The sequence below is a fragment of the Equus caballus genome, chromosome 17, assembly GCF_041296265.1.
Source record: "Equus caballus isolate H_3958 breed thoroughbred chromosome 17, TB-T2T, whole genome shotgun sequence".
Taxonomy (NCBI): domain Eukaryota; kingdom Metazoa; phylum Chordata; class Mammalia; order Perissodactyla; family Equidae; genus Equus; species Equus caballus.
In genome coordinates this window covers 56,028,475-56,043,515 of record NC_091700.1, presented here as the reverse complement: position 1 = coordinate 56,043,515, position 15,041 = coordinate 56,028,475, and the positions used below count along the sequence as shown (strand labels likewise).

The 15,041-nt window shown below is 40.3% G+C and overlaps 1 protein-coding gene across 3 annotated transcripts in view; it reads left to right on the top strand.

The window, feature by feature from the left end:
• Nucleotides 1–6,932: 6,932 nt before the first annotated feature.
• The window catches only part of DIAPH3 (diaphanous related formin 3), a 484,080-nt gene continuing 475,971 nt past the window's right edge, over nucleotides 6,933–15,041 (top strand). The window contains exon 1 of one of the 3 annotated variants that reach the window (XM_070240326.1): nucleotides 6,933–7,661. In XM_070240326.1, coding sequence (XP_070096427.1) covers nucleotides 7,482–7,661 — 180 coding nt within the window. In that variant the 5' untranslated portion in view covers nucleotides 6,933–7,481. The remainder of the gene's footprint in view (nucleotides 7,662–15,041) is intronic. The other 2 variants (XM_070240325.1, XM_070240327.1) reach the window with 2 other exon arrangements.

Sequence of the window (15,041 nt, the reverse complement as noted above, 5' to 3'; positions counted from 1 at the left end):
ACTATTAGGCATGACATTAAACTATGTTATACTAATTGTATTCCCTATGAAAAATTTCTATCTGAACTTACAGCATAAGACCCTAGAGAAAACTTACCAGAGCACAAATTGCTGAAATATGTTTTAAGAAGAATCACATATCCATAGAATAATTTAGCTTTTCATACCTACCTTCAATCAACTCAGTTCTCCACAGTGATTCCTTATGGTAGCAAGATCTTCTTGCCCTTGTTAAATAGATTTTTTTTTTTTTTAAAAAAAAAAGGTGTTACTGTCTCTGTCAGTGTGTAATATGGCAAAGAAAAGTATTTAGCTCTATGGAAAACATTTGTCCAAAATTAATATTCGCTTCTTGCTGGAATACTCCTCTCATTGAAGAAAAAGAAATAACCAAACCAAAGTAATTGTAATATACCAAGGGAAAGAAAATCATTTAGCAGGGGTCAGACAACATTTTTCCATAAAGGGTCAGCCAGCAAACATTTTAGGCTTTGCGGTCATATGGTCTCTGCAGCAACCACTCTGCTCCACGGTTGTAGAGCAAAAGCAGCCACAGACAATTGTAAAAGAATGGGCAAAGCTGTATTCCAGTGACATTTTCTTTTTCTTTCCTTTTTTTTTTTTTGAGATTGGCACCTGAGCTAACATCTGTTGCCAATATTGTTTTTTCTTCTTCTTCTTCCCAAGTGGAGCGCACAAACTCAACCACTCAGTCACAGGGCTAGCCCCTAGTGACATTTTTTTTTTTTTTACAACAAATAGATGGCAGATCAAAACCGCAATGAGACACCACTTCACACCCACTAGCATGGCTACATTCAAAAAGTCAGATAAAAAAAATTGTTGGCAAGGATGTGGTGAAATTGGAACCCTTATGCCCTGATGGTGGGAATGCAAAATGGTACAGCCACTTTGGAAAAGTCTGGCAGTTCCTCAAACCTAGTTACCATATGACCCAGCAATTCTTCTCCTGTGCATTTATACAAGAGAAACAAATACTTATGTCCATACAAAAACTTGTACATAAATGTTTATAGCAGCATTATTTATAATAGCACAAAGGTAGAAACAACCCAACTGTCCATCAACTGATGAATGGATAAACAAATGTGGTATATCCATACAACAGAATATTACTCAGACTTTCAGGGATATTTGGCAACGTCTGGGGAAATTTTTGGTGACATCTAGTGGGTGATATCTAATGGGTCAGGAATACTGCTAAACATCCTACAATGCACAGGACAGCCCCCCGTAATAAGAATTATCCAGTTCCAAATGTCAATAGTCCTGAAGTTGAGAAACCCTGGTGTAGACTCCTACATTGAATGACTATATCAGTGATCATTCTGTGCATATAATTTGCTTTTTTCCCATCTAACATTATGTTGTAAAATAACAGCAATTTTAACTAAGACAAACAAGTGTGTGGAGAGTGTAGAAAGAGCCATGACCCAAACTGGGTAGGGCAAGCAACACTATTATATCTTGCCATTGAGAGTTTGAAATGAAAGTGCAAAGTCAGTGCTGATGGCCAGATAATTATTCAAATACGATGTCATTAAGTACAAAGTGCTGTAGTATTTGTGTACAGTGAAAGCGGTAAAGTTAAATCAATTAGGCTTGTAATTAAATGGTTCTTGTTTTAATCCACTGACCACTTGGAAAGCATTCACAAAGAAGTGAATTTGTAATTTAATCCAAAACTGAAAGAGGGAAATGTTGGTTTTCCTTGTTTCCTAGCTCTCTGCCTCTGAACTACTTTACGAGAGAGAAGGGAAATGCATATGGAAAAGAGAGAACAAAAGAAAGTGGAAAGACAATCTGGAGGGGAGAGAAGATATTTTATTATTCAAACTTATAAAGAAATTAAACTTAATGGCATCTTAAAAGGAAATTAATGATTTCTTTTTTCCTTACATGGACTTAATAGCTCATTGTGGTCTCAATGCCAATAAACTAAGATTTTTCTGGAGGAAAAGGAAGAGTTAAGGAACTCACAAGTTCCCATATTTCTGTTAATTTGTGTATTTTGTTAAAAACTTGATATGAAGCATTTCCAATAAACAGAAATGTACAGAAAATAATAAAAGAGACACAAGATACCCACCACTGAGATTAAATATGTGTTAACATTTTGCTAGATTTACTTCGAATCTTTCCTTCTTAAAAAATAAAACATTTACAGACACTTCGATGAGGATTATTTTGGGCTGGTTACTTTTAAAAACTGCAGACAGGAAAGAAACTCTGAAAAGTAGAATTTACTTACCCTTTGTTAAGGCACATTTACATTTGTAAAGGAAATCTCCATCTGTAAAGGTGTCCCCCTCTCTGCATCAGGAAGGGGGTATGACCTTATCTCTAGAAACTCTTAATGGAGAAGGCAAGGACTTAAGTCTGCATAATAATCTTACTCTTGTTTACCATACTTGTCTGGTAACCTCATGTAGCTGACTCCCCCCACCACCAACATCCTGCTTTGTCTTTGCCTGAAGATGATATTTGGGGTGGTTGCTTCAGCCATTTTGGTGAGTTGCTCAGGTTGCCTGAGCCTCTCCCATATATACATGTTATAAAGTTTTGTGAAGAACCCAGAGTGGATAGAGGAAATGTCTTCCTCCCCTACAGTTTGGGGGACTTGGATGGGATAAAATTTCACTGGCTGTGATGAGGATCAAGGCTGCCCCAGGGAGAGAAGCCTAAGGTGACCTGCCCTACATACTGATCTATATCATCCTAGGGAAGCATAGGATATCCTGACTTAATCTGATCTGATTCTTATCTAAAGTTATAGGACCATCCAATAACCAGATCCCACCTGCACTGATACCATTTTAATGACTTTTTTTTTACCTTTGTCTTGTAAAGAGATAACTCAATACCTATGCCTTAAATTTAGCCCTAACCTCAACCCATGTTTGCAGCTCTTTACTGCCCATGGGTCCTGTCCCAATGCTATCCCATACTATTCTCTGAATAAAAGAGCACTACTGCCAGAACTTGAGAGTACAAGAAATCTTTCTTTCAACTCCTTGACTCACCAAGCCCGCATCAGCTTTAGCTATCAAAGTTTCAGTTTTAATTCCTTGCCCCTTCTTCCTCTCTTCTCTGGAAGTAGGTGAAGTTGTTGTACGTATTTCCGTGGTGTTTTTGCAGTGTTATTCTACACACACGTATTACATTTATATATATGTCAAAAGTTCAGAAATAGATGAAGTAATTAGTAAAAGTTTATTATGCATACACCAAAAAGACAATTTGCAAACTGAGAACACTCAAAGCAAAACACGGAATGAGACTCAGGGGTATATTGTTAGAAAGCAGCTTATATAGTGAGAAGGCAGTGACTATTTATTCTTCACAGTGATTGGTTATCATATTAGAATTTTCAAAAATGATAGGGAATTGGTTAGCGGTCACTTCATATCAACCCTGGAAAACAGTTTTGCTTGTGATTTCCACAGGCACAAGCAAGAAATGATGCAGGTCAAATTACTCTCGCAAAATAAGCTAAATTAAGCTTTGCCTGTCTGGCACAGACCTCCTAAAACGCTTGGAATTTCCTAAGTGATGACAGCAGTAACGCTGTCTTTTGGTATATTAATGAGGAGATTTTCCACCTGATGTTGGGGGCTGGTTGCCAGGAGAACCAACCGTGTGATTGGAGGGTTGGAACTTTCAGTCCTACCCACCTGACCTCTGGGGAGCGGGGAGGGGTTGAAGATTCAATCAATCGCCAATGGCTAATGATTTAATCAATCATGTCAAGTAATGAAGCCTCTATAAAAACTCAAAAGGACAGGGTTTGGAGAGCTTCCGGGTTGTGAACATGTGGAGATTTGGGGAGAATGATGAGCCTAAGAGAGCATGGAAGCTTTAAGCCCTTTCCCTATACCTTGCCCTATGCATCTCTTCCATCTGGCAGTTTCTGAGTCATATCCTTTTATAATAAACTGGTAATCTAGTAAGAAAGATGTCTCTGTGAGTTCTATTAGCGACTCTAGCAAATTAATCAAACCCAAGGAGGTGGTCGTTGGAACTCTCATCTATAGCCAGTTGGTCAGAAGCATAGGTGACAACCTGGACTTGCTACCCTAGTGTAAAGTGTGTGTGTGGTCAGGGGGATGGGGGGACGGTCTTGTAGGACTTAACCTGTGGGATCTGATGCTATTTCAGGCTAGATAGGGTCAGAATTCAGTTGAAGTATAGGATGCCAAGCTGATGTCTGAGAATTGCCTGGTGGTGTGCAAAAAGACCCTACACAATGAAACCATTTTGTGCTATTACAAGTGTTCAAGGAACATCTTTGTACAAGTATCTTTGGGCTTTTCTAGGGAGACATCTTGATATGGAATTGTTCGGTCATGGGCACATGTACCTTCTCCTTTTCTAGGTATTACTGAGATGCTATCCCAAGTAGCTGGATCGGGTTTGCACTCCCATCATCTGTGTAGGAATTGCCATATCCCTACATCTTGGCTAAAACTTTGTGACATGGGATTTTGTAATATTTAGCAATATGATGAGGATAAAATGGTATCTCACAAAATTGCTTGTCATTTAAAAAAATTGATTGGAGGCGATCAGTCTCTTCCCTTAACTTTTCATAACTTTCTCTCTCATAATCAGTCAAGTGTTGCATGACAATGTTTCAGTCAATGATGGACTGTGTATACGATGTTGGTCCTATAAGATTAGTACCATATACCCTAGCGGTATAGTAGGCTATATCATGTAGGTTTTGTGTAAGTACACTCTATAATGTTCGCACAATGACAAAACTGCCTAATGACACATTTCTCAGAACTTATCCCTGCCCTTAAGTGACATAAGACTGTAGTCGTGAAGAGTGAACCCTCACAGGATTTCATTAGTGATTGTCTGGATGCTGGGACTGAGCAGAAATGATAAAGGAAAGAAACATGTTCCTGATTCCAGGCTTCTTCAAGCTTGCCTTTTGTCTCAGCCAATTTTGTCCCACCTCTGTGTACCCAGCCGGGCACAAGGTAGCATTTCCAAAATTGTTGACTCAGTGGGGTCCACCATCTCCTTCTTGTTGGGAGGGAGTCAGAATGAGGGGCAGTGCATGCTGTCATGAGGCTTAAAAAGTAAACACATATAAAATGTACTTCAAAGAATGGAAAACTTAGACAAAGGTATTATTTTCACAGGTTGCAGTTGCGAAGAATTTCTGTGAGAAAAGTGTCAGAGCACTCTATGTGAAGATTGAAAATTAGTTATAATAGCTTTTGTTTATTTATATTTGGTACCTTCTACATGTTAAGGACATAAGAAAGAAAAGAGCAGCCCTTGACATCAGCGAACTAGTTTGGCACTTAGAGCTAGGCTTCAGTCTTTCAGAAGCTGGCTTGACACTATAGCTAGGAGATGTTGTTCTCCTGAGGGACATAAACAATCTCACAGAACAACAATATCAGACAAAGTCACTCTGGAACTGTGTTGAAGTGAGACAAAACAGGACCACTTTCAATTCTGTCTAAGCACAGACAACAACAAGGACAGCGTGCAAATCACAAAATACCAGACACCCCTCGCTCCATGGCTGCTGCTTCATCAGTTATAGCTTTAGCCTCACTCTTTAGCCTACCTTCTAGATAAGATTTATTAAGATACTCACTCATTGAACTGTCCCCAATTCCTGACAGCACCCAAGTTCACATCAAGCCTTCCCACTCTGCTTCCGAGGAGTTGTCCCAAATCCCCTACCCAAAGCCCAAACCCTTTACGTCCTATCTATCACGCTCTTCCTGAGCAACTCCATGGTTCTCCAGAGGGCACATTCTCACCCCCCAGGAGAATAACCTCCATTGTTCAATTACAGGTGTTCTTCCTGGTGGTCTTCGGTAAAAGGGGCTTTCACAGACATTTCCAAGAGCTTTACATAAGCTATCTCATTTAAGCCTGACAATACCCATTTGGTTGGTATTATTATTATCCCCCTTTTGCAGATGGAAATGCAAAGAAAATTAAACATCATCTCCAACATCACATAGCTAGTAAATGACAAAATAAAATTTACATTTGGGTCTAATGGTCATCGAAACATATGGAACTACTTCAAGTTCTCCTGACCTTTCTGTCCTGCTGGAGTTTTCCCTAACATTAGGTGCTCTCTGAGGACAGAGACAGGCACAGAAAGTCTGGTACAGTAAAAACAAATAAAAGGTAAAAAAAAAAAAAAAGCTGTAGCATGAAGACTTCCTGGTAACTAAGGCCCATTTTCTGAACCTCTGTGATAATCTGTCCCGAGTTCCTACAGTTGTTTCTTGTACCCAAATCAGTGCAGCATGTTTACCAGTCTTGGCCCACATCACCTCCTTATAGTCAGAAGATGGATAACTTAAGGAAATAGTTCAAAGGAAAAGATGACTTTTAAAGGGGGAAAAAAAGCGCACTAATGTGTGAGAAAACTTCCTTAGCCTTGTAGCTTGACCTTGGGCATACACAACAGACTCTTGCATGGTTTCAGCTCAAGGCCCCTCACTACACGCCCTTGAAAGTTTTTCAACTCTGCTCTTGACCCCTCTTGGCTTGCTCCTGCCTGGAACGCCGTTTATCTGAGGGTCCCACAAGTCTTTTCTGCCTAGTGAAAATCTGTACATCCTTCTTTTTGCTTTTCCACATCTGCTCCTTCAGATTTATCTCCCCTCTTTGTTCTCAATGAACTTTTAAAATAACTGCTTTAATATTTACATTACTTCATTATTTCTGTAAGTTTGTGAACCACAATAGCCTGTGAGCTCCTCTAGGGCGCGGCCCGCGCTTTCTGAATTTTGGCGGACCTGACACCCAAGAGGCGGCACTCAGTAGGCGCTCAGTGAATAGGTCGAAAAAGCATCCTTTTGGAGCGTCGTAGGCGCTGTCGTCATCTCCCGCCTAGCACTCCGCCAAGCACAGATCCTAGAACTACTTTTCCCAGTGACCATCGCACCGGAGCCTCCGAAGACGTGCAAAGAGAGGGTTAGACGGTGATTTCACACTCCAGCGCCGCTCAAATGGTGGTGCAGAGAGGGTCTCGCCTGCCTTCCAGGTTAGCACGAATCCGTTCTCCAAACTCCAAATAAACACAGACAAGTGACTTCCTGGTAGGTTCTCTGCACATCCCCAAACGGAATCCTACCCTGTGCCCTTAAGGTGAGCTGTCTGGGCCGCCAAGAGGCTTGAGTGGGGAAATGAACTGACAGCGCAGCCAATCATGTCTCGTTATGCCCGGAAGGGGCGGCTCCCGGGAGTGTCATTGACCAAGGGGCGCGGGATTGGCGGGTCCCGGGCCGTGCGCGGTGGCGGGAGTTTTCGGATGTGTTGGCCGCGGCCCCGGCTGCAGCGGTTGGGCTGAGTCCGGCCGGTGGCGTGGGCGGCGGAACCGAGAAGGCGAGTTCGCCACTGATCCTTGAGCTCCCAGTCTGTGGCTTGCAGAGCGGCTGCCTTCCTTCTGTCTTCCGGAGCTGCGGGGAAGGATGGATCGGCACCGGCCACGGCTGCACCACCCAGCGCAAAGCTCCTCCGCCGGGGCCCCCTGCTCCTCTTCCGCCTTGCCCCGCAGCAGCCGGGAAAGCAAGATGCCGCGCAGGAAGGGCCCCCAGCACCCTCCGCCGCCCGGCGGCCTGGAGGAGCCTGGAGAGAAACGCCCCAAGTTTGTAAGTTCTGCCTGGAGCTGGGGTGGGGAGCTCCCGCCTTGCTTGCGGCTGCGGCTCAGTCCTGGCATACTTAACTTTAGTAAACTGACTGACTTGGCTGACAGCAGAGGGTGGGTCCACAAGGGCCTGGGAGGCTCAATTTTGTTCTAGATTTCCAAAGCTGCCAGTCTCTTCTTAGGTTTACGACGACAGGGTCCAATTCTGTTTGACTCCTTTGATAAATACTGATCATTGTGTTGCCCAAATTTCTTCAGGCTAACGTGGAAGGCAGTTCAAATGTGTATGTATTGACGTCACCTAGGTGGACACTGCATTTTTTAAGGGGGACTTCTCCCCACCCTCCTAGCTTCTGACGGTATGAGATGAATCAAAGTGAACTTTCAGGTGATTCTGTTTCTTTTTCTGCTTAATATTTTAATTCAAGAAGAATTTTTTAAGGTACGTATAATTTTCCAAGTCGAAACAGCTCGTTTTAAAACTTGGCGGGCCATGTAGTCACTGCTAAAGAATGTTTTGTTTAGATTGGAAAGAAGTCGAAGTATTTGAAACTCGCTGTTCTATTACTTAGTCACTTTAACACTAAGGGAAGTGCCATAATTAGCGCTTTGTAAATAATTTTGTTGGTATCAGCTTGTAAAAGAATAGGCAGTGATGATTGTTTTGTTGTGTGTGTGTGTAAATAAATCACATAGAGGGTTGATAGATTTGGGGTGAGTCCAACAGAATTGAAAATTTAGTACTGACCTCTCCATTTTCCTTGGGAGTATGGAAAACATGTTTTTTTTAGTCATAGGTGAACTTGTACAGCCTGTGCCTTCTCTAAACAAGTAAAAATTGTTAGGAATTTAAGTCAGGATACACAAATTAAGTGAGTAAAGATTTGTGGATGAGAAGTGAGTTGCTAACAGAAATGATGGTTGAGTAAAACTGGGAGCAGAGCTGTGAGATATATCAGAATACTGAAAATGAAGGACAACATGGATTAATTATGCTAAATTGTCAAGATGGCCATAGGAATGGTGAAATTTTGCAGGAGGATCAAATATGTTGTTGATTGTTATCTCGACAGAGCTGAGGAATAAATAAGGCATGGTTAAGTTCACAATAAAGATTCTACCCAATCCGAGAAGCATCCGTGGGGCAGTGACTTTTCTTCCTTTTACAGTCTACTCTCTCGGTTAATAATGTCATTCTATTTTGTGTGTTAAAAAGGTTATTGTAAGGATGAAAAAATATCTAAAAGACTTTTAAGCTCTAAAACTAATAAACATATCTAAAATACTGTTTGTTTTTAGGTAAGGGTCTGCTGTGAGTCATGACTTCATAATTAATTTGGAAGTAATTTGGACCTTTCATAATCTCTGAAACTAATTTAGATTCTTGCTTACATGGTAATTTCTTCAGATATGTTTTCCATTTCACTAATTCTGTCATGAGCTATGTCTAAACTGCTGTTTAACTTGTTCTGAATATTTAGCAATTTTTTATTTCTGTAAGTTCCATTTGCCTCCTTTCAAGTCTGCCTGGTCATTCCTGATAGTTCCTTGTTTCTTATTTTTTTATTTCTTTAGACATTTCCTACTTGGCTCTTCGTGTTCTTTATTTGACAGGTCTGGTGTGTGCCATCTTTGAACTGTCTGCATTGACTCGCACTCGTGGTGGCTTGTCCTTTCCCCCTGTGCTTGTTGATTCTTGTAAGCTCGTTGTTTTATCTTAACCTGTCTTCTAGGAGGCCTAATTGGGGATGCTTTTCTCTGGAGGTGATTTGAGTCTGTTTCCACCAGAAGCCAGGGGGTGGTGCTGATTTGGGGCCACCTCCCTAATGAACTAGGACTTTCAGGGGACCTGGAGTTTCAGGCTTGGCTCTAACTCTCTCCCTGGCCCGAGACTCAGTATCCCAGTCTGAAGGCTGCCTTTTCAGCAGCTGTTCCCACTCAGCCTACTTCTCACTGCTCTTAGTTCCACCGTGGTAACTCTTGTTTTGAGGATGGAGGGTGATCTTTGGAGATCTCATGAGATCTCGGCAGTGCTTCAAAAAGTGATTGTTCTCTAGTTCAGGCTGCTGGACTGCTGGACGTCAAGTCATTTCTTGGCTTTCTCCTGATTTAGTATGATGTGATGTTAGCCTGAATCTCTTCAGGTTACCTAGTCATTGGGTCACCTAGTTGCCTGGGGCAGCTGCTTTTGAATGGAACAAGTAACGTATGTATTTTAGGTGTCTGATGTTTGCGTATTCTACAAAGCTGCAAGCTGGTAGTGGAACTGAGTGGTAAACCAGCCACTTGCTCCTGTCTTAGTTTAGGAAGGCAGGAGCTCTGTACCCACTGAAATCCTGTTTTACTTGGGGCCTTGATAAAGCAGACAAACAAATCTTTGTTTTTTACTGAATGTATCGTTGTGGGTCTCAAGTTACTTTTGAATTGTGTATAAAGTTTGTAGCATAGAACCTCTATAGATGTGTGTAAATAGTAGAAATTAGTCTATTGTAAATATATGATAGTTTGGCTGCACAGGGAATTAATTGCTTTTGGGCTGTTTGTGAACCAGCCAACTTGACTTCAGTAGGAAATATGGTAAGCAGTGAGTATTGAGATAATTACTGAGGATGATTACTAGGGGACCAGAGGCAACTGGAGGAGGCTGGGAGGACAAGGCAGGTACCTAGGTGAAGGCATTGTGAAAGCAGATAGAATTGAGTAGGATCATTAAACTGGGTACCTGCGCTAGGTCATACCCTCGGTACTTGGACCTGAGTCCTATTTGCCTTCTAGGACCAAACAAAACAGTTGTTCTGCTCATCGTGAAAAGCCTTTCAGTGATACTGAGCACTTCATTCCTACGTCCCACTGTTCTTAGAAACACACAGTCCATACTGTGGTGGCCACCAGATCCAGAGTGAGAGCAGGACATGCACCTTCTGGAGAAGTCTCCATCTCTAGGATGTGGGTTAGTCTTTTGAAAGGAGGCCTGTAAATTCTGTGATCCAAGATGACAGAGTAGCTGTTCTTTTTAATTAAGAATATCCTGTAAAAGTTCTCATAGACTTTAGTGTAAATCTTGCATCTGATCTCATGGTTTTCATTGAATAGATTGTTAATTATTGTCTAATTATTTCATTACAGTACCCTCAGTTTTGGTTGTGAGAGATTTTTCACCCTGTCCATTAACATCTGTATATCCACCCTGTTTGGGCATTGCTAGTAATAACAGTTAACCTTTCTGTGTGAGCCAAGCACTGTTCTAGGTGCGTTATAAATATCAACAACCCTGTTAGGTAGGTGGTATTATTAGCCTTGTTCGTCAGATGGGAAAATGAGGTACAAAGGTTAAATTGCTTTAGGGTCACACACCTGCCAGTTGGCGAGGCTGGGACTTGAATGTAGGCAAGCTGGTTCCAGAATACACATCGTTAGTCACTGTCCTGTATTACTCTCCCATGCTGTTGGCAGTTTTCATCTTTACTGCTGCTTTTCTCATTCAGGAACCATGAACAATGGTTAGGAGTGCCTTTAATGAATATAGAATTCCTGATTTCCTGCTGATAGGCAGGTTGTTGGGTGGGAAGAGGTATCAAATTGGAGAACTTTTGTTGTTTGTGCTAGGAACTTGAGGAGAGTTGAAATCAGAGTAAACCATGAGATTAGAGCATGCTCACCTAATTGCTTTGGGTTTATTTGGAGGCAGGTGTGGTAGGCTGGATAATGAACCCCCAAAAGATATTCACGTCTTAATGCCCAGGACCTGTGAATGTTACCTTACATGGCAGAAAAGGACACTGCAGGGATGATTAAGTTAAGGCTTTGTAAGAGGGAGGTGTAGGGGGATTTGATTACAAAAGAGAAGGCATGTGACTACAAGGCAGATTTTAGTGATGCAACCGCAAGTCAAAGAATGCTGGCAGCTGTCAGAAGTTGGAAGAGGCAAGGAACTGTTTTCTCCCAGAGCCTGCAGAGGGACACTGGCCCTTCTGATATCTTGATTTCAGCCCAGTGACACTGATTTCAGACTTCTGGCCTGCAAAACTGAGACAATAAATTTCTGCTGTTTTAAACCCTCAAATTTGTGGTAATTTGTTATGGCAGTTCTATGAAATGAACACAGCAGCTACAGCGATGAGGATGACCACATGCAAGGGTTTGGTTTAACAGTTTATAAATGGATGTTGTGGGAGAACCATCAGACTCGTTCAGATCTCTTCCTTGTGGTATCATTTTATTTTGGAAGGTTTGTGATTTGGGGGGGATGTAAGATAACCACAGCTTGGTCCTCTGGAATAACAACTAGAACCGTCATTCATCTTGGTGTGCTGCATCGTTTTCATAGTTGCTAGAAAGCTGAGGAAAGATGGAGGTGATTTTTGTATGCTCTTTTTTGAATTTATTTCTTAAGTCTGTAGCTGAAGTGATGTTTTTAGTTGTCCTAGAGGTAAACTGGGAAGAATTGGAGATGATGTTCTAAATTGAAGGCATTAGGCACCTGAGTTTTATTCATGTCAAAATTCCACCTAACCCATCAGACATTGAAAGAAACTTTCCTAAAGTAAAATCATTTTATTCAGGCCAGACTTCTAAGTAAATTGCTCTGAATTGTCCCAGACTTTCTTTCCTTTCTCTTTCCTAACAGAGAAAATAAATTTTTTTTCTTGGTTAATATATGACTTATCAAAAGAAAATATATCAGGTGGATTTTGGGGAGTACATTTACTGCTGAAAATAGATGATACATAGTATTTATTATTTCTGCATTGCTCTGGATCTTTTCTTTGTGGGTAAAAAGGGGTGGGAGCAAGGATGATTGTTTCAGATTTAGAGCAAAGCTTAATTGCTTTTTTTCAAAGACTCATGTCTTTAATTATGAAGCAAGCCAACTGACATACATTTATTATGCTGTGAAACCTTGCATCTCATCTAGTCTGTCTTGTAGCAATTGCTTCTGAACAGATGTTACCTGAAACACCTTTGTGCAGTTGGTAGAATGCTAAAATTTGTCATGCTTTTATTATTGTTGTCTTGAATTAACTCTACTTTATGGCATAACTTTATTGCTGTGTCCTAGAATCTTTATATATTTATTGCCTTATAAATTGGATTTAAAATTGGCTTTTTATATAGAATATAAATTAACATGTGTATAACTTGTTTATGCTTGCAGAATAATACAAGAGAAAACTGCTACGTATTACACTAATGTAATTGTCTTTAACTCAGCACATAGTATCCTCCAAACTAGGAATGAAATGAATGCTACAGAATATGCTTACTATTACACTCTGCTTATTTATCCCAGAAACTAATTTGACTTTTAGATCTATAAAATATAGATTAAGCGTAACCTTTTACTTCATGGGATATTAAAGATCAAAGCATGAGCTTTCTTTGAACAGAATCTACAAAGGTAACTTTTCTCTCAGTAGCAGCAGGGTAGCGTTGAAATACCTTACCATTGGGGTAATTTTCTCAAATAGCAAATCCAATAATCATTATTAAATTAGGGGAGAATTTAAGAGTTTCAGTAAGTTAAGTTTGGTGTTGGGATATTCAAGTTACTAGCTAATTAATGTAAACTATTTGGAAATGCTTGTTATAGGTTTTATTTTTCAAAAGACCCACCACCATCCTTTCTTACACTTTTTTGTAGAAAAGGCATGAATAACATTTATGAACAGCGAGTTGTATCACTTTTGGGGCTTGAATCCTAGCTGTATGAACTTGGGCAAGTTACTAAACCTCTCTGTGCCTCCATTTCCTCGTGTTTAAAACGTGGTTGTTGAGAAGATTAAAAGTTAATGTGATGGTCCTAGAATAGTACCTGGCTCATTGTAACCTCTACATAAAGATTTACCGTTTACAAGGGTTGTTGTCTTTGTTGTTATCATTTGTAGTAATAGTTGTAGTATAATTGTTGTCTATGTTTTAGGGCACTGGGGATATTACATTGGATGTTTGAATAACCTTCTTATCCTGGGAAAATTTTAGTTGGTCCAGGCTTTTTCCTCATGGTGTGGCAGAGGCAGAGTCATTGTGTTCTCAGTTCTTGTCCTGGCATGCCATGTGCCATTCAGATTGATGCAGAGTTCTGATTCTGATGACTGCATGGTCAGAGCAAGGTTCTGAAGCTTTCTGAGGGGTTAGTTCTTTATTTGTAAAATGAGGATCAGGCAGCTATGAAACTTATGCACAAATGAAAGTTACAGAAAGAAACCTACAAAGGAAACAACCTCTAACTTAGAAAAAAAATTCATGTGATACTCGTGTGGACTTGAATGATAATAAAAATAATGTTACTTATATATTCATAGATATAAAACTAAGTATAACTCTTTATGCTCATGGCTCTTTTACAACTATAAAACCAAAACAGATTTACATATAAAATTCAAAACAAGACTATAAATCTAATAAAATTCAAGTTAACATTAATTTAATGTGATTGATGATGTTTAGCTGAAATGAAGTCATCATTGTTGGATTTAGTAGTAGAAAGATATGTGTGTGGTTTGCTGTTTTCCTTTATGTCAGCTTGACTCTGAGATGGAGATGGAATCTCAGAGGCTGAGGAAGCTAAGTATAGACTGACGCATCCAAAGACCAAGCCCCACGCTGGTGGTAGAGGCCTGTCATTGAACGTTGAACATTTCTGTCTTTTTCACAGGTCTTGACTTTAGGCTCTGAGTGAAGCAGTTAACTCTTATGCATCTGTTTATGATAAAAAGAAAATAGCCATAGGTAAACATTTTTTTAGGAAATTGTATGAAACTGTTGAAAAAGAGCAGAAAGAACTGGAGCCAATACTATCAGCATCTGTATTCCTTTTTCTCTTGAAATTTCACTTTCCATAGCTGTGGGCACGTGGTTCCTTAAGGAGTGTCGTTTTAGAATTATGAACAGTGTTTTGGAACTGAATTCTTCCTGTGTGGAAGAGCTTGTGAAAACCTATGTGGCATGATGTTGCTGTTGTTTGGCTTTCTTCTGACGCCATATTGGCAGTACCCACAAATGCAAGTGTGGTCAACAAAAGTGCCTGATGGAACATAGAGTGGTCATTCAGATTGTCCAGAATATGTTTACTTTACTTCTCATGTTTACAATAATCTTGGAAAAATACAAAATTTAATAAGTCTTATAAAAATGAAGAGTCTCTGGAAGGACCCTGCAGATCTCAGTTTGAGGAACCTGGAGATGACTTATGTCAGGAAGTTAGAAGACAACTTGAATGAGGCGAAGGTTTTGCACCTTTAGTCCTGTGTCTAGTGATGAGCTGAAAGTGATTAGTAGGAATTTATCAGTAGTGAAGGATGCATACAACATGCTTCAAAACAGTTTATTTCTAAATAGTTTTCTAAGGGTAAACGTTTCCCTTGCAATCTTTAAAAAATATATT